The 25242-nt window shown below is 39.0% G+C and overlaps 2 protein-coding genes across 2 annotated transcripts; both read right to left on the bottom strand.

Moving 5' to 3' along the window:
* Window positions 1–1074: 1074 nt before the first annotated feature.
* vamp2 (vesicle-associated membrane protein 2) lies at window positions 1075–12538 on the bottom strand. Its single transcript, XM_041052398.1, has 5 exons — window positions 11835–12538; window positions 7164–7269; window positions 6714–6872; window positions 6343–6394; window positions 1075–6054 (listed from the first exon to the last, which is right to left on the bottom strand). Coding segments are annotated over exons 1-5 (336 nt in total). The 5' UTR covers window positions 11837–12538; the 3' UTR covers window positions 1075–6037.
* Window positions 12539–15832: 3294 nt separating this feature from the next.
* mpp1 (membrane palmitoylated protein 1) lies at window positions 15833–25205 on the bottom strand. Its single transcript, XM_041051476.1, has 12 exons — window positions 25074–25205; window positions 20949–21077; window positions 20772–20850; window positions 20219–20304; window positions 20046–20114; window positions 18212–18408; window positions 17988–18091; window positions 17816–17896; window positions 17466–17546; window positions 17174–17376; window positions 16730–16804; window positions 15833–16643 (listed from the first exon to the last, which is right to left on the bottom strand). Exons 1-12 carry the CDS (start codon window positions 25194–25196, stop codon window positions 16467–16469), a joined length of 1404 nt encoding a protein of 467 aa, XP_040907410.1. The 5' UTR covers window positions 25197–25205; the 3' UTR covers window positions 15833–16466.
* Window positions 25206–25242: the final 37 nt, after the last annotated feature.

The raw sequence follows: 25242 nt of genomic DNA, 5'->3' as shown, positions 1-25242 counted from the left end.
TGCTTTAGCAAAGAGCTAACTGCCGGTGCCTGTCTATGGAGATGTCACTCAATGTATCCAGCCCCCCCACCGGTGTTCACGGAGGTGAAAACTATCAATAGAGACCAAAAACAAAAAATGTACCAAGCTGTAAATGTGTTTTTTAGGCTGTAAAGTTGGCTATTTTAACATGGGGGTCAATGGAGAATTGCTCACTTCTGGAGCCAGCCACCAGTGGCAGCCGAGGAACTGCAGCTTTTTGAACGCGGAAGTGGTCCTCACTGCTGAAACCTACAACTCCCCCATTGGTTCTGATGACCAAGCAAATAAAGAAATAAAATAAAATAAAATGAGAGAAATGCCAGCGCTGCAATGTGTCAGCTGTCCTTCACCAAACACAAAAAATCGCTCCTAATGCGGACGATGAGCCCTTGTTTTCTATGTTCGCTAGCATGTTTAGGTCTAGGTAGGCTAGTTAATATGACCTCTTGACAGTTTATATGGAACAAATGAAGTAGGGACTAGAGATAAAACGAAAGAAGAACAGTAAAGACAGGGGTTATGATTTTCCTTTCTTTCTTTTTTTTTTTGAGAGGAACGACGTTCAGTACTTCAAAATAAAAGTCGAGAAGTGAGAAGAAGCGACTTCTTCAACAGGCTTTAGTTACTTTTAATTTCTTTAATTAAGTTTGATTGTTCTCGTGACTTCCAACACATTACGGTCCTTCATGCTCTGAGAGAGATTATAGTTTTAATAGCAGAAAGATGGGATGAAGTACACATACCATTTGTTTGCACAAGTGAGCAGACCTAAGTGATGTGTGTGTCTGTGTCTATTTAATGTAAATGTGTGGAAGGTAATGACTGACTAAACTGTGTGAAGTGTCTCTTGACAAATGCAGAAATGTGTGATCGTGCTGTATGTCTCCATGTCTGTGTATTTTGGAAACACACTAACATGTACTCAGGATAAATTAAGGAAAGAGGTTTATCTTTGTACTGGTAATAAATTTATGCTTATTCATACAGGTCAGATAAGGTCCCAGAATTGTGGTCAAAATTGCATCTGCCCATTGTTGCACACCCACAAAAGAAGCACATGAAGCACACACAAAAGTACAAGTTGTCATAGATATTGTTTTTCCAATATACATATATTTCATGATGTTCATCAATATAATAAGACATTGATAGATTTACACTACAATTATTTTATGTACTTTAGTTTTTCATTCAGTCTCCTCTCCTTTACGTTGAGTCAACCTTTAGTTTCTAATCCCATACCAAATGACAGCACAATAAATCTATCAATAAATAAAAGCAAAGGAAAAAAAGAAAGAAAAGAAAACTGAGCACATTGCCCATGATCCTCCAGTCCTGTCCCTCCTATAAGGCCAGATGAACAGGGGCAATATGAACCTTCATCCCAGAAACCCCAGTCCCAAAGAGAAATCAAAATCTTTCCTCAAAAATAAACAGATTTTAAACAAAAAATATATATTGTAGATACAAACAGCAATTTGATGTAAACTGTAGAATCATTCTGAGCATTCGGGACAATTGAAGGTAAAAATACTTTTTTTTTCCCCATTAACTTCCCATTTTCTTTACCTTTACCCATCAGTGCTTACACACAAACAATTCAGTGACATCTGGAGTTATTACTAAATTGATGCAAAAGAAAAACACAACATTTGGTTCAAAATAAAACGTGTTAACATATATCAAGTCAAATATTGTATGTTTATAGCCATCCAGTGAACATTCAGCGACTCGTAAGGTTCCCTCCTGTTGCTGCGCTCACTCCATTAGGGGGAGTAACAGTGAACCTGGGGAACATCCCCCACTCTGTACACATCACACTATGCTTTGTCGAAGGTTTGGATCTTCTCTTTTCTTTCTTTCTACTTGTTTCCTTCCAAGTTTGAACAACAAGTTCATCAGTTGTCATTCAAACCTGGAAGAGGGTCTGAAAACTTTTTTTCAGCGTTGACAACTCTGCATTTCGGATCACCACCAAATGACCTGAGCGCAGCGTTAAGTTGAGATCGCTGAACAATTCTTGAGGTTGACATAAGACAATATTCTCCATCGAATCATGTTCCCGTCCCACCAAAATCAATGAATCACAACAGAAAAAGTGCCACGCTGTTAAAATATATGCGCACTTCTTTTCATACAGACAATAAAGCAACAGAAAAAGAGAGCACTCACTTCATTTTCACCATTGTGACCAAATTGGTTGAGCACTCACAGGACAACAATTGGATTTATGGATAACACAGAAGTCCTACCCCAATCAGTCGTGCTATTTCACTTCAGTCCACTGTTAACTCCTGCAGGGTGGCTAAAAGGACCACATTTCTAACCCTATGGTGATTTTTCTATTGCCAAAAAACCCAATTTTACAGTTTGCTAATATAGATTTTGTCCTCGTATATATTTTGGTAATTGCTAATACCTTAAACCTGAGGATATAGGACCCCCTACCCCCCAAAACACCCCCATATTACGACACCAAACAATGCTGATTTTTTTTATAACATTTTTCTTGGTTTACTTCTAATAGCTATAGTTTGTTTATATGTCTTTTCATTTTAAAACTTGGCAGCACTACGGAGACAGAAAAAAGAAGAGTTGTGCTATTATTAGTTATAGGATCATGTGTCGAAACCTGTTTACAGATTAAAGAAGCTCTTCAGACCTGGATACACATGTTGGGGAGACTGTATTTGAGATTCCTTATGTTTTGGTTTAACTTGCATATGTTAGAATGGCACACTCACAAGCCAAACTGGCACACCATATAAATAGTGTGCAATAGTTAAAAGGTTCTGTAATTGTGGATAAACATAGTAAGGGCATAAACTATTTAAAACAGACTAGGAGAGTTTGAATAACCTGTTTCTTTCCGCTTGTTTTTGATGGCAGTTGGCAGCGTAAGCAACAAAATCTGGTCTTTGGTAATCTTCTGCAGTTTACTTTTGCTCTGTTTAGAGGGAAACATATAGGGGGAGCTGGGAGGAAGGGTGGGTTTATTGAGGTTGGGGTCCTTCCTAATACAACTGGCCGGCAGATCTGAAACCTCTCTGCTTGTGTAGTTCAGTGGTCAAGGAAACAACGTGCCCTCACTCTGAGATTTAAGCGGCCTAATCTGTCAGGATAAACTAGGGATATTCCCAAGACAGAGCTATTCTAACACACACACACACACACACACACACATACACACACGCACACATACACGCATGCACACACACACACACACACTGTGGGATTCTGAATCAGTGAGTTGAGCAAAGAGGAGCAGGTGGGTCTACTCAGCTCGTGGGGAAGATAAAAAAAGGAACATGGCTACTAAGGCTTTACACACACTTGATTTGAAATATTGCGGGTGGTTATGTGGTCTCTGTAGCTTTATGGTGACTGTAGCCAACTCAAGTCTCTGCCAGCTAAATTTATACTTTCTAGGATTGTTAACAATGGCATTAGAGGCAGCAAAGCAGGTGCTGAGTTGTTTTGCAGACCTGCAAACAAACAAATCCTCCATTTCACAAAGCATAGATTTGATTAAATAACTTTTTCAAAGCTTACGACCACAATTAAAAACCCTGTAAATAAAGACCTTGTGAGGTTAAATGAAGGAATTATAGGTTTATGTCTTCTCATCAAGGCCTTAGTTTGACAGAGAATTAAAATCCAAGTGCATCATATTGTCCTGCTCTCTTGCTCATAAAGTAGCCAGAAGGGTAGTATACACAGGAGTAGTTGCCAAAAAAAACATCAAAGAATAAGTCAAGACCAAACCAGTGAGGGCACCAGTGAAAGTAATAACTGCAATAACAATAGAAGCCTCTCCCTTGTTGTTTGGCAGTGTATAACGCATGGAGCTGAATTACAAAAAACACACCAGACAGAGGTAAAGAGGAGCTTACTGCTGTTGGCAGCAAAATGGTACTAATTGCACACTTCCTCTTTACCTGTCTGCTTCACACAAAAATATACTATAATAAAAAATATAATCTATTATATTTAAAAAAGAAAAAAAAGGCCTTAACTATAGGGAGAAACACTGAGACAGAACCACTGCACTGGCAAAACACTCTTCTTAGGAATGCTACTGTTTTCTGAATAATTGCTTCTCAAGTTTCTTGTCACTAACGTACCCCAAAGTTAGCTGAACTAAAACTCAATTGTGAATTTGACATTATCCTCATTAGCTTCTGTCCCTGTTCCTGGATTTGCAAATAAGGCTTAACCCTCTCTGTGTTTTCTTTTTTAAATTTTTTATGTGCTCTTCATGTGGAGAGGTTTTGCTGCAGGAGGATCTTCTTTGGCCAGGCTATTGACCAGCCAGACAGCGCCATCAAAAACAAGGTTGTTTGTGCATTTTAAACAGATTTCTTTTCTGCAGTCAGCCACTGCCCTTACACAAACTAAAAGTGTGAGGGTGTGTTTGACTGGAAATATTCTACAGTAACTAACAGAAGTGACTGGAGACTAAGGCTTTTGTGTCGACGTAGGTTAATGGGCCAGTCAGAATTAACCTTTGCTTTATAAAACTTAATAGACTGCCAATTTATGCAGTGGCCCCATTTAATCCCCTGGCATTAAAATTGTTTTTCAAGCCCATATCCACAGTTTAACATTAATGACATCTCCACAGTATACTGCAAGTGTAATGTTAAGATAACATCACCAATATTACAAAAAAAAAAAAAAACATTTTGGACAGACTGAAAGTCTAATTCTGTCTATCCTAAACTAACCCTTACAGCTATTAACTAAAACTTTTTTTCTCCTATGGTTTGTATGACCAACGTGTTTGACACAAGTTTTATCGCATGTATATATTTTTTTTAAAGATACTTACACTTACATGTGCTACAGTAAGAGCATTTGCACTAGACTGCAATGAAGGAATGTTTTCGAAATAAGACACTACGTAATATTTAAATAAAAAAGAAACATCTACAGACATTGGTCCAAGGGTACTATGGCAGTTTTAAAATTATTAGAAGAAATTGAGGTGTTCAAGCATGCTGAGAGCCAGAAGAGGGCCGTGATGTAAAGACTTGAGATGAAAGTTATAACAGACGTTATCAAAGAGATGTGGAAAGAGAAATGACGGGTCAGATGGAAAGGACTGTGAATGATGATTACTTGGGATAAGTTTAACAATTCATGCATTATTTGTATGTTTGATATATATATATCCGTGAGCACTGACTCTCTCAGAAAGCCAAGGAAGAAGCTAAGACTTGAATCTTTTGATGGCATCAAGTTATAGAAATCTGAAGCTGAAGTAGCAGTAACCTGGGGAATTTTAAGGGCAGTATTGTCTATGCTCCAATTTCTGTAACTTCATGATATTTTTTTAGTACAAGTTTTAGACCTCTGGCTTATTTTTAACTGTCTTAGTGGGCACGAGTAACACAGATGAATTTGAAAATGAATCAGTATTTCATTAGTTAAATGGAGACTAACTCCACTGTGCAAAAACACACCAAAAAGAGAGAGTAAGCCGGGGGGGGGGCAGACAGATGATGAGAACATGCAAGATACACACTTTGATTAATAGGCAGTAGTTAACGCTGAAGCATACGTAAAATTAATACAAAAATTAAAAAATACAAAATGCACACACACGCACACACACACCTACAAAACAGTATATATCAGAATAAAACTCTACAAAGAACTATATATATCAGTTATGTAACAATTATCGCCAATCGTTGTTTCCTTTTCTGTTGTTGCATCGTCACAAGTGTTTGGTTCTCAGTATGGCAGGTTAGAAAAGCCAAGAGTACCCAGAAAGGAGACAGGGCCACACACTCACAGGACAAATATTGACAGGGGTCCAGAGGGGAGGTGGTGGAAGTGGGGGAGCCATGGGGCCCTGAAGGGTTTAGGGGTGATATATCGAGGCTAATCAGGGAGATATATATATATATATATATAATAAATTAATCATCTGTGGATAATTTTGTCATCAATTTGAGGGGTTTTTTGTAGCAAGGAAGTTGGGATCAGACTGGGGTAGGACCAACTCTTCTTAGGTGCTGAAGTACACTGTAGGACGAAAGAGGAAAGGAAACATGATAAACATGAAAATATATTTGGAAAACCAACATTTGCTAACAACTTTCAAGTAAAAATGTTTAGACTTTTTAAATTTAATTTAATTTTGTTTTCAAATAAAATGTCTTTTTCATTCAGGGACATGCCTTATACTATACAGTACTGTATATATATGACTATAATATGTGAAAGACATTTTTAAACACTTCTACGATTGCTTAATCCCATCGCGATAACAATGATGAATTTGTGTACCGACAAAAGTTTAAGTATTCTTACCAATAATGACGATGAGGACAATCACGCATATCACACCAAGGATAATCATCATCTGTAGTCAGTGGATATTCAGAAGAAGTTGTTAGAAAAGCAGTACCATTTTTTCTTTTTAACAGCTGTTCGATCAGAGGTGTCATTTTTAACATGACATGCCACTGTGCAATCCTATGATATCTGACAAGTGCATACTAGATACTAGATAGTATATGTAGAATTTCTAACCCAGCACAACCAATGACACAATAATATTGATAACAAAGACTATATCAGAAATCAACAGCTTTCCTTTTAGTTTTTCTGTCAGTGGAACAGTCTAAGCAGCTTTTATACACGTCTTTGCTGTTTGAGTGAGAATATGTGTGTGTCCTCACCTTGGCATTCTTCCACCAGTATTTATTCTTCAGTTTTGCAGCGCTGGTCTCAAACTGAGAGGCTCCAGCCTGCAGGGCGTCAGCCCTGTCGTCCAGTTCTGACAGCTTCTGATCACGCTCCAGAACCTTATCCACGTTTACACGCATGATATCCACCACCTGGGGAAAGATACACAAAGCAAAAGAGTAACCAGCTAATCAAGAAAGGACGACTCTTTGTGACGCTCTGACAGGACGGAGCTGGAGCATAAGACAGAGAGTCGATCAAGTTTCATTTCTAACCCATGATTTTACGTATCTTATCTTATAAGTGACTTAAATTTATGTAGTCTGTGAGCAAGGAGGAAGGATTTAATTAGCAACAGGTGACCAATGAATGATGCTTAAACTGCAAATGTCTAGATCGGAGCCTGACAATGTAACATTACTTGAAGTCAGGTGTGGACTCACCTCATCCACTTGTGCCTGTGTCTGCTGCAGACGGCGGTTGCTGGTGAGGTTGGGAGGGGCCTGATTCCCTCCCTCTGGTGCAGGGGCTCCAGCGGCTGGGGCAGACCTATCAATAGCATACGTTAAAATTCTTTCACTTTGAAATCTAAGTCTAATTTTATCTCAGTTACAATTGCCAACATCAGTGTAAAAAGGCTTTAACTGAATAAACGGCTCAAAGGTGGGAACACAGATCGAACATTTGAGATATACTAATTTCATTATTTAGAGGTCACTGATGACCTCTAAATAATGGGGGTGGGGGGCATCTCAGTGAACAGAGCGGGTAGTTACAGGTCAACGACAGCACGAAGGAGACACTACTGGTACAGTGGATGTATATTAAAAGGAAGGAAAGGCTTGCACATTAGCAAGTGGGTACTGAGATTCAGAAACCAGAATCCGATCTAATTTGTAGGATTTGAAGGCTTTGTGGGAGTCACTGTGTTGCAAAAAAGAGCAACTCCATATGTTCAAATAGAGAGTTCAAATAACAAAGAATCAGCTAGGCGTCGCAAAAGTCAAGTTGATTTGTCATGTCATGTTGTATTCTGCCCTACATAGACCTGTTCTTTTGGATGCACTGTGCACTAATAATGGCCATTAGAGGCAGAGAGTGTCATTTAACACTGAAAAGTGAAAGCTCCACAAAAAATGCTTGGCCTTCATGTTAACATGTACTACTACCGCAGCAAGGGAAGCAAATACTTCAGAAATATTAAAAATATATCTGATTTAATGGACCAACTGTCATGCAGACAGATCCTAATGATTCAAAACTTATCACAAACATGGAGCACAATGTCATGAAACAACTGAGCCACAACTTACCTAAAATAGCAGAACTGACAGCATTTCCAAATTAATCAGATTCACCAAAAAAATAATAACTCTATTTCCCTGACAAGATTTTCTTTTTAACAATGGAGAAGAAACTGTGTCTCAGAAATAAACTGGCCCATTTTCTTCTGAATTGCATTGGTACATGATTTCACTATAAAAAAAAAAAAGAAGTTTCTGAAAGATTAGGGAAACCATCAAATGGGTATCAATAAATTGTATTTATAGCCTGTCTTAAACCTGTTGGCAATGTTTCCAGAAAAAGAATCAACCCTAGTTCTACACTAAGGACATTTTTATAATAAAATGTCTTCATTCTGTTTTGGTCAAAGACCAGAAATAACTGTTGTTGAGGCTGACTTTCATTTGCTTTTGCACTATCATTTATTTTTTGTGGTCTTTGTGAAAATTGCTGTCTGATCTGAAAGACACAGTTTCCTCTTAAGCAAACATTTATCCCTGCATGTCATCACTGACATGTTAAATGGACAGCAGGTACAACTGTGAGCACACCAAGCAAACACAAGAACTGGATTATTATGAAATCCAGAAAAAATATCCATGAAAAAATAAAAATGAATAATGAGCTAGTCTCAAATATCACTCTTAAATATTCTGCAACATGGTGTAGCAGCAATTAAATTAAAAGCCTTTTGAAAAATGCTTAAAAACCTTAAAATACATAAATTTTGTTTGTAGTGTGGAGTAGCTCAGCATGCTCAGTTTAGCTTGTTTTACTGTTATCCACCAGTTCAAATTAATCAATGAAATTAGAAAATTGTACCCTGTGGTAAAAGGCTGTAGTATGTTGTGATGAATTTACTTTAGCAGTGAATAAGCTACTCTAATTGTGAGAGACAAAACTCTGTCTAAAGGTCACCTTTACATGCTCACACATTACTAATCCTCTAACAACAACAAATCCTTTTGAATAGTTGGCCTAATGGTCTTGGTGGTGGTCCCTATCAGCTGCCAACCAGCACAAACAAAAACTGCCAATTTAAAACACTCAAGGCTACCCATGATATCTATAATGGTGAATCGGTATTATGTGTCTTAAGAAAAAAAAACAAAAAAAACAAAAAAAAAAAACAAATATATATATATATATATATATATATATATATATATATATATATATATATATATATATATATATATATATATATATATATATATATATATATGTAGAAGACATGTTTTATTTCTTGAGACTTGACTGATAATCATACAGTTACGGTATTAAGAATTTACTTTCCACTTGCCAGCACAAGTACTTCCACAAAGGTGTAACCTGTGAAGAGGTTCACACTATCATCACCTCTGAACTGGCAACCCAACCTACCAAGAAGAGCTGCTAGCGCAGTGACAAGATTTCTCACCAGCTTGCACATCCTGTGAATACTGCCTACTGTGTTCGATGGAGGGATGAACAGGAAGATCCACAGAGAGGTGGGGTAACTGCTTTTAATCTGCCATTTTGGGGGATAATCTTCAGTTTTGTGAAGTGAAGATGATAAATTGAATTGAAACTTTGCATACTTAGTAATATCCCCTTAGTAATATGATACAATCAACAGATATGGGGGGGGGGGGGGGGGGGGGGGGGGGGGGGGGGGGGGGGGGGGTAGATGGGTTGACTGAGAGCATGTCTCAAAATTACAAAAAAGAAGCCATCTCTACCCTCTAATGAATTCATATGTGGAGTAAACCAGCACCCGAGAGCACATATTAAAGTTTCACCCTGTTTTCAGATCATAATCAGGGAAAACCACAGAACAGAAAGAACAAGAATGACGTTTTCAATCAAAAATACAAATAAAACCCTTATCTGACAAAGGCAGCTAAACTATGGTGCTGGGAAGGTTTCCCAGCTCTCTGTCTACATGAAGTGAGTCCACCACCAATGTCAAAAATTCCTAAGAAAGCTAAATATATTCAACCTTCTTTCGAGACACAGCCTATAAAAATAGTCTCGCCCTGTGGTGCTCCAAAGAATCCTCTTTCAACACTGAGACTATGCAGGGCTTCCAAGGATCCCCAACATGACAAGGAAATGTTTAAAGACTTGTCTGAAACCCTATTTAGATATCTATCTATCTGTCTATACAGTATAAGGTATCAGACAGACAGATAGAGAGATAGATAGATAGATAGATATCATCATAACATTTTACACTTACATAATAAGAAGAATAAGAAAAATTATAATAGTAATAGTGGTAAATGAGGTCCCTGGTCCGGTGGATTTGTGTTTGGGTGGTCACTGTCATAGAAAAGCACGCTGTCTGACTTTCAGCACTGGAGAGCAACATTTCAGTACTGGACAGCGCCACAGCAGCCCAGACCTGAAAACCGTCTGATCCCAGCCTCGCTGCCTCATTCTGTTTGATGTCACTGAACTGGAAACTAACCCACAACACTTTCATGTCTGACTGTATACTCAGACACACCGGGCCTACATTATGTCCTGTACAACATCACGTTTCACGACGAGCACGACGGGCCTGTAAATACACTGAAAGCCTTATCACGTCGAGGGCGAGGAGGTCCCTTATGGGAGGGGGGGGGGGTTGCTTTTTAACACTTGGATGAACGATTATAACCACATTTATGGCGACAAATATTACTAAAAGCCAACAGGGGGGGTGTTATCGGACATGTTGCCTCTGCTCAGTGACATGTCGTGGGATGGCAGCAGGCTATTTCAACGTTGTAAGTGCCTGCTATGCAAAAAAAAACGACAGGCGAGGTTGTCACGGCTATCTTTCTTTGGTGTGCGGTCGAAAACACAAAGGAACAAATAAGGGAAAGGGCAGAGGGACATTTTACGGGATCAATTTGGCAACGAGGACGCAAACGGCCCGGAGTATGGGGAGATATATAGCTGTCCGCCCTCGCACGAAAATCGACGACATACAGTAGGAGGCTAGGCTATCCCCACCCCCAGCTGTAGGTTGCAAATATCACGTAAACTAGGCCTAAGCCTAATTCAGAGCTAATAATATCATCGTCTATAAGGAGGTCTATACACTATTCGTCGAATAATGTCAAAGCTTTGAATGTTCAACAGGCCATATAAATAGACCGACTGACCCTGCTGAAACAGATAATATGGCTTGTTCAACATTATGTGTCCTTGCCTGTTTCTAGAATTAGCCTAATCGTCACCTGCGGCTCAGCGACACAGACATTAAGCCCCGGAAATCTTTAATAAGGACAGAAAAATAAGGGGTGGCTTTATTATACGTGTTTCTTTACGGTACTTTTAATTAGCCTGTGGGTAACCGTGCAGACGGTGTCCTTTTCAAATCAAACCAGTCCGAACTGGAAAAAAAAAATGCGTGCGTGCTGGCTCGAGTGAAAACCACCACACGATAATATAAAAGAGATGGGCGATAAACACGGAGCTCGTTCACCGTGTAAACCAAAATAAAATAAGATAAAATTCAATAAGGCTAATAATGGGTTTAATGACAGATAAAAAACCTCTGCTCCAAGGTTAGGCCGACGTGTTAACCTCTACATTCACGTTTGGGTCACATTTTTCAGAAAGATACAGCTGTGAAACGAAATTAATCGCCAGTACATAATAAAGATATACGGATTAACGTGACCCTAATGTAATAAACTCAGCATTTGATGGCAAAGAAACACAAGAGACCATTCAGACACCATACATCCCAGAGAGCCTGCCAACATCAATCGTGAGGACGGGATTGGAATTCATAAATAAATCAGGATTGTGAGAGAAAAAAAAGGAGCTTTAAAACGATGTTGTAGTCTACTTACATTTTCCTTGGTAGTATACAGCTGTGCTGAAATCCGGACTGGAAATGTTAGCGCGGACTAAGTGGCTGGCAGATGGATGTGGATTGCCTTCTGCGCTCCTCTCTACCCTCTGGCACCCTTTGGTTGGTTATTGTGGCGCTTCCCTGCCTATATAGCCTAGGAGGAGCACTGGCTTGTATCTCCCACTGAGATGTGTCCCCTCGCTACAAAACCCTTTCTTTTTTTCTGTTTTTTTTTTTCCTGTAACTTCTCTTTTTCTCTTCCTACTTCTACGGCGATGCGGCACCTGCGGGCTATGACCGGAGCCTGGCGCTGTCCGAGCCCGTGCGGTAATGAAGGTGTAATAAGCAGCCGCCTGGATTAGCTGGACAAAGATGGCTCGGTGACGTCAATCGCGGCGAGTTTCATGTTGAAATGGGAGACTTCAAACACGGCGCGTTATAATGCCCGGGACAGCGCCGTTTTTGTCTGCAGATGCGCCTGTTGGGGCCGTACGCCTGTTTCCTTCACACACACAACATGCCACGGTCGTGCTTGGGCATAAAGCGGCACTAAAGGGGCTTATTTTGATTGCGAGTCTGTGTGTCAACAAAATGGCGTTCCTCGAAAGGGGGTGTGGCGAGCTTCGCAGTGGTTATCATTCATAGTAAATATGGATAGGGAGAGTAAACCCCACCTTAAAGCAATTTACCTTTTCTTTTTTTTTTTTTTGTCTGAGGAGTAAGGTTTCACAAGGGTTTCAGGCTGGCATTAATCTGCATTCCGTTATGTATGGTACAATAAATTGTATAAGTCTGACATAATTCACGTGAGGACAGAGTCCTTTAACATATTTGTTTTCAAGCTTGGCCCCCCGAGCGGCCCCGGTGACCCTTCCTGTTTTCTGTCGTGGGAGCTTTAGGGTTTCCCAAGCAATAAAGCAAAACCAAAACTATGAGGAGAAATGAGAAATTAATATAAGATGGGTGTAAACATTCCTTCTAAATAGATTATCTAATTCTTATATACTAACTTTTTGTTAGTATATATAGTGTATATGCACCACATTAAAAAAAAAAAAAAGATGTGGTGAGCACGTAATGACAGATTTTTTTTTGTTAATGGTGATGGTTTGTCCAATCAGAACTGGACATCATGGCATGAGGCCTTTGGCCAGGCCAGACTATAATAATACACAAATAAGGAACTGTATAGAAATGTTAATTAGTGTTTTTTTCTTCTTCTTCTTCTTCTTCTTCTTCCTTAATTTGAAGGTGTGAATTACTGTAAGTTTCCACTTTACCCTCAAGACAATTTATTACCTTCACAGACATTGCCAGAAAGACATATATCAAAGGCAACAACTTTTTTAAGAGGTGAGAATGGTTAAATTACTGTACCATAAATCTCCAAAAGGGTGGAAGCAACTGTTACCTACTACAGGATCCAATCAATAATGTGTCCATCAATAGGCCTCAGTGGGTTTTATCTTTGGCCCAGTTCCATGTGAAAAAGCATCACCAACATGTCTGCAGAAAAAACAAAGACTACATGGTACAGGAACACATACAGATCCTTGCCTGGATTACAGTCATGAAGGCAGGACTTGTGGGTGCAGATCTTCACAAAACATTTTCAAAAGCGTGTATTCTGTTGAGCAGGTAATTGACTCTGGGGAATCGCTAGTCAGGTTTAATTCAGCCACTGAAACATCCACATAGATATCAAATCTACTAAAGCTAACTTGATCCCACTTGATGCCTCAGTTAGCTTAAAGTAAATGACAGGCTGAAATCTCATGTGAGAGAGTAAGACCATTCTCAACAACACTGAACCAAGTACGTTTGCTAAAGTATTTTATTGTCTCTGGTTTGGTAGAACTCAAAAACTCTTGTCTCCTTTTATTCTTTGCATCAACATCCATCTCAACAGTACGTGGTTATACGCTGGAGTTTTGCTCAACTACAAATGTACCTGAAGCTCATCTGAAATAAATATTAATAGAAAAAAAGGACATTTTATTTTTAAAATGCTTTCAAAACAAAGCTACAAGTTTGTGTGTATGTTTATGTGGTACGGTATTTTGAGCATATTTATTGCCCTTAGGATTTCTAGAGCAGTGTTGTTTGAACTGATGAATCACAGGCTCTTCAAAACCTGCTTCACAAACAAATACTTAAACATTGTTTTCGACTAGGGCCCATTATCAGCAGTAAAACTTAGTGGTTGAATGTGGGATTATGGAAGGAAGCTTTGCTGCACTGGGAACTGGATAACATGACTGAATGGAAATAAAGACTAAAAGTAAGTCTATTTTTTTCTGGAATTGTTCTATTCAATTGTAAAAAGTTAAGAAATACATCAAATGATCTCCAGTTATACTCACGATAATACCAGTAATTTATTTGTTTATTGTTTCGATGCTTAGGGAAATTGGATAAAATCAGAGCTTGGGCCTTTAAAGAAAAAGCACTGGAAACATAAATAGAAGCTTTTATCAGCAATTATAGCAAATTTCTCTAGAAAGGCAGTAACATTGCATTTTGCATACTTTTTAAGTATTTAACATTACTGTTAACTTCATGTTAGACAGATGATCACAGCATTTCTGATATGATCTTCTGAATGTTGTGTGGACAAGACATACATATAATGTCTGGTTCCAAAAATGAAATGTAGATTCAGTCTTTTAGTTCACAGGGTGAACATGACATGTAGGATGTTCTCAGAGTGGCTGTAGTTGTGCAGACACAACCACATGGTGGCACCATAAGACAGCTTTGTCTCACTGCCAATGTGCCTAAAAAGGCAGTGGATGCTGCTTTGATGGCTGCCCACCCTCGCAGTTGCCAACTCACTGATAATGAGAGGCACATTGTACAGGTGGCAAGGTCTTTTGTTTTGTGACTAACTTGGTATTTACATACACAGTGGGCTGTTTTTGTTCAATCTGTTGCTGCAAATTTCTTGAGGAAAATTATATCTTAATGGAAAATAAACATTTTCTTTTATTGTTTTTCTGCCACCTGAACTCATTCTCTTTCAGTGAATGTGCATTTCTACAGAAAAAAAACTAATTTGTTGGCTATTGGTTGTTTGGTTATGGGGAGAATAATCACAATGCGTTACTGCATCCCTTGATGTGCCACAGATCTGGTTTCAGGCAGTCTTAAGTTTAAGGAACTAACACCTAAATTCAATAGTTGTATGATATTTTCGGTTCCATTACTACATGATCCAGTTCCATTTTTTATTATACCACTATCTTTTAAGCTAATTTTGTTATGTCCACATAGTAAACCAAACAAATTCATTCTAATTAAACCATTGCAGATATTTGCAATACTATGTATTTGTGTACTTTCAATTTAATGGACATAAGAGAACACAAAAGTAGTGTTTTTCACATAGAATTAAATTATTATATATTAAATTATATTTTGAATTAAGTATGTAATTCCAACAATGCAACCAGGAAACTGACCCTCATCTGGATAGAAGCTGTGAACAAATCTATTGTCATGTATAACCCATAACTATTTCCCCTACATTGTGGATGAGGGAAGAATTGTAATGTGGGAGATACAGGTACGTTACTTGAATTGCACAGCTCACATCTATAATTGATCAAAAAGCTCTGAGCCTTGACTTTGTCTGAAAAACATTCCCACAATTCTTCAGCTCCACAGACCAAGTCTAAATTTTTAGGAGGGAGATATGAAGTATGGAATGTTCTGCCCAGACACGATGAACCACATTGGCAGCAAACCTGGAATAAAGTCTAGTGTGGAAAAACTGGCAAAATATCCCCTCAAACTAAGAGAAGAGTATAAAAATCAAGCTTTATATTTCAGTTAAGTCTCCTCGATTTGCTCTTCATGTGTTTTCCTGTCTTATGTGGATCTAATGGAAGACATTTTTGTGCACTTAGGACATTTCTTGCTGACATAAAACTGCCACAGTTTTGCTTAAGGGCTTTGAAGAACAGGTTTCCACATGAAAAGTCAAAGAAGCGGGTGCAACAGAGCAGGGAAATTTATTTTCTGTTTAAAAGTGCCTTTACAGTATCCCATGAGGTATACAGTTTTGATGTGGTGAAATAAGTGAGGCTTTCACTGACTGACTGAAAGGTTTTGTGTAGAGGACATTATCATTGTGTGGAGTTACACATACTATATGAACGAACAAACAATTTCAGAATCTCAATTTGATGGCACAATCTAATGAGAACAGGAAAAAAAGAAAAAGAATCCAGAATCAATGTTTTACATGATAAAATCCTGTTATTTAAAAGTGAGGATTTCATTCACAGTTGTGGTCCTAGTTTGCATTTGCTCACATTCCAACAGCCACGAAGGTGTGCGGCACCAAAACTATCTCGTAGCCCCTCAAAAGCCTGAAGCACGAATGTCTAAACAACCAAACAAAACATCCCTGGAGAGGTTCTCAACTTTCTAAAATAAACCTTTCAACATATTGCTTTTTTTTTTTTTTGGGATGAATTTGTGCAAAAAATCTCAGTGACGATTAACATTAACCAAAAAGTAAACCCATACATACCTGGGACATCATTAACCGAGAGGTTTCGTGTTAAGAGTGATATTGCACTGCTTCTCAACAAACAAAAGGTATTATGCTGGTGCCAGACAGCTGTCAGTACACCCATGATACCGGCACCCACTGTGGGGTGGAGGTGGCACGCTCCATGGCCTCCTCCACACCTTTTACGCTTTCATCCACATCGTTGTTGACGAGAACCACATCAAAGAAGTGTCCGTACGTGGTCAGAATGGCGTCCGACTCTTTCTGGATCATCTGCAGGTTTTCCGTCTAGGAGACAAGACATAGAGGATTAGCAGCTAGTGGCTGATTGGTGTTTCAGGATATTTGAGCATATTCAGATAAAGGTGTAGCACCTGGGGAGCTGTGTTGGTCGGAGCAATGAAGACCACAAGAGGTGCAAAATCGGCAGTTCGCAAGACTTTTAGGGTCTGAATTAAAATGTAAGAAAAAGAAAAGAACTTGTGTTAGATCGAAACAATCTGTAGAAGGACCAGGTTCAAAATTTTACAAGAGACAAATGCTTTTCAGATGGGGTATAGAAAACCATGAAAAATGCTTTTTTGTGATGAGCATATGGATGATTTAGTGACTTTATTTTGGATTTGCCTTCATGTTGTCACCTTGTAGGTAGATATCTAGAGATGGCTAGCTTTGTACACTTTTTCCATGGGTATGTGCCCAGTATCAGTATTTGAACATGGGGAATAATTACAGCACACTGAAAACTGTGAAACTAGCCTTCTAACTAAAATGTTTTCTTTCGTGTAATGTTTCCAGAAAAGCCTGTAAATGTCAACCTGTGGTTCTACATCCAGCACAGCAATCCTTTCCTGCTCGTGGATCTTCTGGATGGTCTCAATTTTGGTGCCAAACATGTTTCCCTGGAAGCTGCCATACTCCAGTAGTTCATTCCCAGCAATGCACTTGGTCATGGCTTCATCGGAGATGAAATAATATTCCTGTCCATTCTCCTGATCCTTACGCTGGGGTCTGGTGGTGTCTGTGTGGAATTAAAATTGAAGATTTCTAATGGTTTGGCAACCTTAGCTGATGATCTTGAAAACCGATGAAGAATGTGGGTCTACTTACGTGGCACTGGGTAGGAAAATTTCTCTGGATATTTGGTCAGTAGTGCATTTTTGATATGGCTCCTTCCTACACCAGGCGCACCTAAAAAAACAGAGCAGAATTTTTATTTTCAAGGTTATTTTGATCAAAGGCTGATCTTTGCGTCTGAATCTTTGGCTGCATAGAAATACCCTTGATTAAAATAAGTTACATTAAAGTACATATACTTTGAGATACACTGTGAGAACAAAGTTCCAAAAACATATGCTGTCATTTTTTGAGAACGTGTGGATCAGAATGGATGTTCCAAAATGTCTTATTACACTTTTAAACATTTGATACAGATAATATAACAGAGCTAGGAAGCTTACCAATAAGCACGAGTGTTTTCCTCTTAAAAGCAGGAAGCCGAACAACCTCCTCATAAGAAATCACATCCAGTTGGTCAAAAACTGCAAAAGAAAATATTTTATTTCAACCAAAACTATATTACAGCATAATGGAGAGAAAGTGCAGAAAACATGATTCCAGAGATACACTCACTAGAGCTGTGTTTAGCCAGGTACTTGTCTTTGCACTTCTTTTTCTTTCCAAATGGGCTGCAGGACTGACTGCCCTCTCTGGCCTTGCTTTTACTTGCCACCCTCCTGCAGTGGAAGCACAGATTTAAGTTGAGCTGGGAACAGTTAGCGATGTTCAGAGGTCTGTGCCATGTGATGGTAAGTGCTTCAGGATTAATGATCAGATAGTGTGTCAGAGCTGTTTACCACTCTTGGAGCTCTGGGGAGGGTATCAGTCCAGCGAAGTCAGCATCACTGCTCTCCACTCTGCCTTGCCACCAGTTCGGATCCTGCTTGTTGATGATCTGAATGATGTCACCAGTTTGAAACTTCAGACCTGCCTCTTTGCATGGGATCAGGTCGTCTTTGGTGGGGTCATAGTCAAACTGGGCCCTCATGTACATCTATAGGTTGAGAACACATGTTAAATTTGAACTAATCAACGTTTGAAGTATGCATGTGGTGTTTGGAACTGGACTTAGCTGATAACCTGTGGTCTCCAAGTGATGGACAATTTCTACAGTTCCTGTGAAATCTACGAAGACATTTTCTCCAGTTTTCAGTTCATCCGTTCTAAGTAACTGTAATGTGTTTAACTGTAATTCTTTTAAGATGTTCCTGTTGTATGAGGATCAGATATTTTGCAGTTCATGGCTAATGCACTGAAGCCATCTTGCTCTCACACATTGCTCTCATGTATTATCTCACATATTTCTCTATTTAACAGTGCACAGCACTATAAGCAACAACTTTCTGCATATGCTGAACAAAATATCATTGTAATGGGAGCTTAATGACATAAATATGTATGCTTTAGTAAATGCTGGACTTAAAAGACCTACAGTACCTGTGCAGCATCTTTGTGATTAAATATTCATTGTGGGACTTCAAACACATATAATTGGATTCTACAAATGTTAGATGAGAAATTCACCCTTCAACAGAATATACAGGTTCATAATATGATCTTGAACAGTTCAATTCAAATAGTGAAAATCAGCAGTCGTCTCCAACTACAAGAATCCAAGAGTGAAGTCTAATTGTGCTGCTAACTTCTTTGGTATGTGAATAAAATTAACCAGTTGAGCAGCTACAGAAAGTCTTGTTTATTCATACCCAAGATTAGAATACTAACTCCTCCAGGGATTTCCAATTTAATTTCCCAACGAGATGAGCTTATGTACAAATCAGGACTAAACCGTCAAAGATCATAGCAGGACCACGTGTAAATTCTATGCAGGGTAAATTAATACAGGTGTTAGTAGAGTTTTTTTTCTTAGTAGAGAACATTTGTGGTTTCCCTGAGTCACTCTAGTGACAGCTGTACACAGACAAAATTAACACACCCATTATTTACTAAAAGTGGGTGCACTGGAGTGGTCTGGGTCACCAAAAATAATGTTCTTTGAGCATTAAAATATGCAAACTGTATCAACTAAGCCTAAATATTAATGGACTATAAGCTTTTAAGTAGACTGCCATCACTGGCCACAGCAAAGACAGAACTAAATGCACAGATAAACTTTATTTACACAAAAGTGGCTTCAATATATAAAATGTAATTTTTTTCTATATGGCCACTGAATTAAATGTTTAATTAAAGCTCTTTTAAATCCATGTTTACTATACTGTTTTACATATCACATACTCATGTACAGTATGTTGTTAAATCACTAGCAACTGACAAGCCAGCAACCATTTTTATGCCAAAGGAGCCTCGTGACTCATTGCTGGAGAACATAAACGCCAGTTGTGGCCAGTTGATGGCAGAATGAAACACACTACCAAAGTGTTTCAAGTCAAACTAGCGAAACTAATGAGAGTGATGTTCTTAAAATCTGAACTAATTTTATAGTCACCTGGGTTGTTCATTGACTAACAGCAGATTCACCTAATAAAGAACGAAATCCTTTTTTAAAACAAAAGTAGGTTATCAAAGGAATCAAAATCAAACCCCATCAAGATACCATGCGGTCTGAATGGAAAGCTAATGCACCACAAGACCAAAGCTAAACGCATATTCTGCAAATCTTGTTGTTACCTCACAGGCTCGGGATCGTCTCTGCAGGTTGGGAATGATCTTCATTGTGACTACTCCATTGGTTTCTTTCTGTATGTAAGAGATGTGCAATAAAAAATAAAAAGTAGCATTAACTATCCTGCCAAAAGTACTGTTTGTTAAGAAATTGTTTAAATTATAATGTATCAACTCACCAGAATCTTTTGTAGCTGGTCTACACTTTGGTTCATTACACTTTTGCCATTGATTTCTGCTATTTCATCCCCTTCGTGTAAGGACCCTGGAGAGAAGAAGAAACCAAAAGTGTAGAATTATCCAATATGCTCATTTGTGTTCCAGCTCAGGCTCTTTATTCGCAGTTACAATGATCCTAATACGTACTAGTAGCTTCTGTGGTAATATTTATTCTCTTGAGAGATAAGCTGAAGACAAGAGAAGCCAAAAGAACTGTCTATCAAAATGGCCATTATAGTAGGAATACAGATAATTACTGACAGTTATAATACTGAGCAGCAGTCCATAATCAAACCACATCTGACATGTGAACAAAAACTGAAATAAATGTAAGACACTTCATTGGTCATCATATTGTGCAGTCATTGATCAGGACATGAGACAGAGCTCCTCCAGTACATACAGATGGTCATTCTAAGACAGATATGCTGGGACCGGGACAAACTATTGACCTTTTCGGGTAAAGAACTTTCTCTCTAACACACAGCAGTTGAGCACACTGTGATTAATTACCTTGTCTTTGGATCATACCCCCATACAATATTCTGGCCACAGTGCACCTTTGTTTGTCATTCAGCTTCAGAGTGACCCCCTGCAGGACAACACCACAGTCAATGAGGAGGAATCAGCAGCACAAATCTATAAATGTAAAAAAATTAGTGTGTGTGTGTGTGTGTGTCAATAGTATACCATCGGCTCTGAAGGATTCTTTTCAAATGCTACTTCTTTCATCCTGGTCACCTCTGTGCCGTTCATGTGTCCAGCACTACCATTGGAGTAAACCTCAGCCCCCTTATTCTCATAGGTTTGCATAGCTGCCTGTTTAGAAAAAGAAAAAAAGATATAACATTTATGGTTTTATTAAAATGAGTTCAAAATGCTCAAAATGAAAAATCATGTAATTCATTTCAAAACCTTGCTCCAAAGAATTACAGTCAGTTCATCAGGGCAGATCAGATCATTTTCACACCAGTATTTCCAATAAATGCAGTGAAAGCTTTCTCCTAATCTGTTCCAACAGCCATGTTTCATTTGCAGTTTCAACATATGTTCAAGGTTGAAAATTAACCCAGTGTTATAACACCTCATTAACCTCATCCAGTGATCTGGTCCACCAGGTTCATGTGGTCATGGATACCACCAGTCTCATCAGGTCACCACATCAAAGACAAGGATTAATGTAAGGAAGCTGATTCTTCTCGGAAAAATTTCCAAATTCATTAAAGTTTGGTACGGAAATCAAAAAGGAAAAAAAAAGGGGGGAAAAAGCCCAAAGGCTGACATTGTGGATTCAGCCTGTGCTTTTACACTTAAATGAACCCAAAGAAGAGTCTAAAAGCCGGAAATCCACGGTTCCCACAGTGTCAACAAAGGTGGTCTCCAGTCCAGATCACTGTCAGTGATCCTCTGACAGAGCCAGACAGTAAAGAGGTGAGGAGTCATACTAAAAACATGCCAATTCAAGTTAAGTTATCCCACAGTGATTCCTGGGAAATAAACTGCTACCCTGTGGATGGCACTCGTGTATACAACAGTACAGTGAATGCACAGCATCAAAAGGTTTATTAAAAGGTCACTAAACTGACTCGATTACCTGCATCAGCACAAAATTTCTGTGTGAAAATGACACATCAGCACTGCTTCAGCAAAAAAATATATTATCTATCTTCCAGCATCAGCACTACAATAAACTAATAAATATCATTATCGCCCTCCTCCACCTCCCCTATAACCTCAGCCCTACAACACTGCCCATAACAGCAGTATGTTAAGGTTAATATCTTTAACAAATATGTGTGTGCACCACAACTGTGCTTATGAACGTCTGACTAAATAAAGTCCTTAGCCTATAAGAAAAATATAATAATGATTTAGTAAACTGTGCTCAGTAGCTGTGGAAGATGGTCTCCAAGGCCCCCCCCCCCAAAAAAATAGCAACTATTTTTGTATTCATACTTAGAGATGGTGAGTCAGGAGAAGGCTGAGCGTGGGCGTCATGAAAGCCAGCCAGTTGTTTTTCTGTGCAGCATGATAGTTATTTACCAGCCTTGTGCTCAGGACTGTACCAGGAGGGAATTCTTGGACGAGGTCCCGTGGTGAACAGATGAAATTACATCCACAGAATCCACAGAGGAAAGGAATCTCTTCAGCGATATTGCCACAGACAAAATCACCACATAAATATCTGTTCTGACACAACACACACTGATTTCTATCTCTGAAATCCAAAGCTGTTTTACTTGATATTCTAGGAACAAACAATTTCAGTTTATGGCAGCTCAAAGAGAACGGGAAGTGAAATTTGTGGATCTGTGTAATGTTCGTAATCTTATGACATCTGTAGATGAATGTAATGAGTCACTAAGCTGTGTGAAAGTACCTAAACCTGGAAAAGCTGGGTAATGATATATATTTATTTTTTTGTGTGAGCTCATTACAGGCAGAAATAGCTTAAACCTATATTCACAAATACTGGGTAACGCTAACACCCTTGAATGAGTAGGAGGGAAACTGACAAATGTCAAATCTTAAGGTTAAATATTACCATTATATATTTGTGTGATTAGCTTTTCATTAGCACTAAAAGGCCTTTTGAATCCAATGTGTCTCATCACAATCCTGACAATGAGCACAATCACTCACAATGATCAGAGCGTAGAGAGATAAACTCGTAATTAAAAGGCATTCATCTGTGTTTGTCACACAGTGTGGTCCAATCACTGGTAACAGTCAACACACGTTACTAAAACTGGGGACAGGAAACTGTGTCAGAAACTTGGATAGCACTTCTGGGTGCGGAGAAGAAACAGGATAAACAAACAGCTGCATTCAGGAAAGAGCAGAGCACTTCCTGTTCTGGACATTTGCTCATTTCTTTGTTTGAAGCTGATTAAAGTAGATCAAACAGAATGTGATAGGGACATTTCACAAAGACAATCTCTGGCTAAGATAATAAACTATAAAAAAAAATCAATTGCTATTGTTCTGCTTTTTGGCCATGATCTATGACTGATTACATTACAATACAATCTGTCTCTGTCCTGTCTTTTCTCTCTCTTGCTCTCAAGAAGATTTGCCATTTAGGCCAAAAAATATTAATTATTAATCCTTTTCCCCCCTGCAGGATTTGGGTGGATCTCCTGCCAACAGGATAAGATGTATTGATCTCTTGAAGGAATGCAGTAGATCAATATTTGACCTATGCGACTCTGAAGGTGTGTGGATTATGGTCCTATGAGACAAACTCAAACCTTTAGCAGCTACAGCCTCTTTGAACTCAGGCTAGAACAATCTGGATAGATGATAGAAGTAAAAAAAAAAAAAGTAGGACATTCAGACCTCTGTCTCCTGCTAGGTCTCATTTGCCTGAAGCAAGACTGGTCTAAACTTGTTAGGGTCTTAATATTCATTTCATGGTCTGAGGCAATGGCAGGCAAAAGGCGTGGCTAAAATAACTTGTCATGTAGTTGTCCTTGAGCTTAAAAAGACGTGCATGAATGACTGTCTATGGAGGGCTAGTGCACAGTTCTTGAGTCTGAAGTATTTGGAGTAATCTCCAAAGGATCATAACTCAGAGTGTGGCAGGACAAAAACACTCAACACTGAACAGAGCACAACAGGCTTAGTCACTTCACTCATCTTAACCAAACTCAAGATAAAGGATCCAGAAGACGCAGTGTATCACCCATGACAGACTTTATACACACTGGTCCCCACTGTGAGATAATGGACCACGTGAGCTCACTTAAAGACAGTGATTTCACAAATCAGCATTGAGCAGAAGGACACGTTGGCGAGATTGTTTCTCAAGGCTATTGAAAAAAAAAATGCTGATATCAGGAAAGGAGCTTCCTCCCTTCAACATTTCCCTCAGTAGTTCAGTGCTGACTTTTCAAATTCACAGAAGTAGTTCAGCACAGAGAGTTCCCTCGGTATCACTGGCTGCCAAATCTGAGCCCAGAGGTCGTCGGAGATTTAAATGAGGTTTCGTCCTCCCTGACTCATTCCAAACCATTACAAGAAAAGTTGCTACTGTTAGAAAATTCACGGTCATGCTTATAAGGTGTTTCCCACCTTGAAGGCATTATCACTGGTTTTACAACATAGTCTGTGAAGACAAGAATGAACAAAAGTCTGGTACAGTGTGATGATAAACAACCTCCATGGCCTCCACTCTCTGTTGACATTAATTCCTCAGCATAGCTGCAGGCAGGATTACACAGCACTGCTAAAAATGGACTATCATCAACTTTGTTTCCCTTTGATCTATCTGCTTTAATATTGCATAACACTGTCCCAGTAAAGGCTTATTGAGGCTTAAAATGACGTTGCTGTCACATGTTAACATGACAATTGTGAGATCAATACAATTTGTGTGGCTCCATACCACCGGTTTACTGACTCATTGTCCTAAGATCACAGCTTTTTACACATAGACCGGCTCTCTCCAGTTTGTCAGCTGATTTCCACATGTAGTTTTGGGGGGAAATGCAGAACTGAAATTGCCTATGCAATGTCTGCTGGATCTCAGCTCAGGCTGACTGAGCAAAGCTGAGCGGTGCACAGGTTACTGACTGTCACAGAGCAGCTGACTGGAGAAAGGCCTGCATGTATTCATTCTTTGTTTAAAAAGATCAACACATTCAGTTTCCCTAAGTTGTCTCATGCAGACAGAACTGGGTCTATTTTATGAAGAAATGTAGTCGATGAACAAACAACGGTCATGTGCCCCATCTCTGCTTCCCGGAAGCAAACATGCACTACAAAATCTGGGGAGGGGGTTGCAAAAAAAAGAAAGTAAATATTAAACCATACCTTGTCAGACCGTGGCTTGTTTTGAAGGAGCTGCTCCAGGTACAGATCGGAGAGAGCTGTCCGGACGCTGCTGACAGGCTCCAGTAGGACGGCAGGTTCGTTTTTATTGGACTTTAACGTCATCTTTCTCTGTTGGCGAGAAAAAAAAAATACCCTGTGAACCCGATGT

This window comes from Toxotes jaculatrix, chromosome 12 (genome assembly GCF_017976425.1).
Source record: "Toxotes jaculatrix isolate fToxJac2 chromosome 12, fToxJac2.pri, whole genome shotgun sequence".
NCBI classification, from domain to species: Eukaryota; Metazoa; Chordata; class Actinopteri; family Toxotidae; genus Toxotes; species Toxotes jaculatrix.
This window is presented reverse-complemented; position numbering and strand designations above follow the sequence as displayed.

Coding starts and splice junctions, on each gene's coding strand:
- mpp1 (XM_041051476.1), bottom strand. CDS start 25,196: ATGACGTTAAAGTCCAATAAAAACGAACCTGCCGTCCTACTGGAGCCT. Junction 17,897..17,987: donor CCTGGCTAAACACAGCTCTA/GTGAGTGTATCT, acceptor TTTCTTTTGCAG/TTTTTGACCAACTGGATGTG. Junction 16,644..16,729: donor CGACCAACACAGCTCCCCAG/GTGCTACACCTT, acceptor CTTGTCTCCTAG/ACGGAAAACCTGCAGATGAT.
- vamp2 (XM_041052398.1), bottom strand. Junction 6,873..7,163: donor CACAGGCACAAGTGGATGAG/GTGAGTCCACAC, acceptor ATCTTTCCCCAG/GTGGTGGATATCATGCGTGT. Junction 6,395..6,713: donor ACTGGTGGAAGAATGCCAAG/GTGAGGACACAC, acceptor CACTGACTACAG/ATGATGATTATCCTTGGTGT.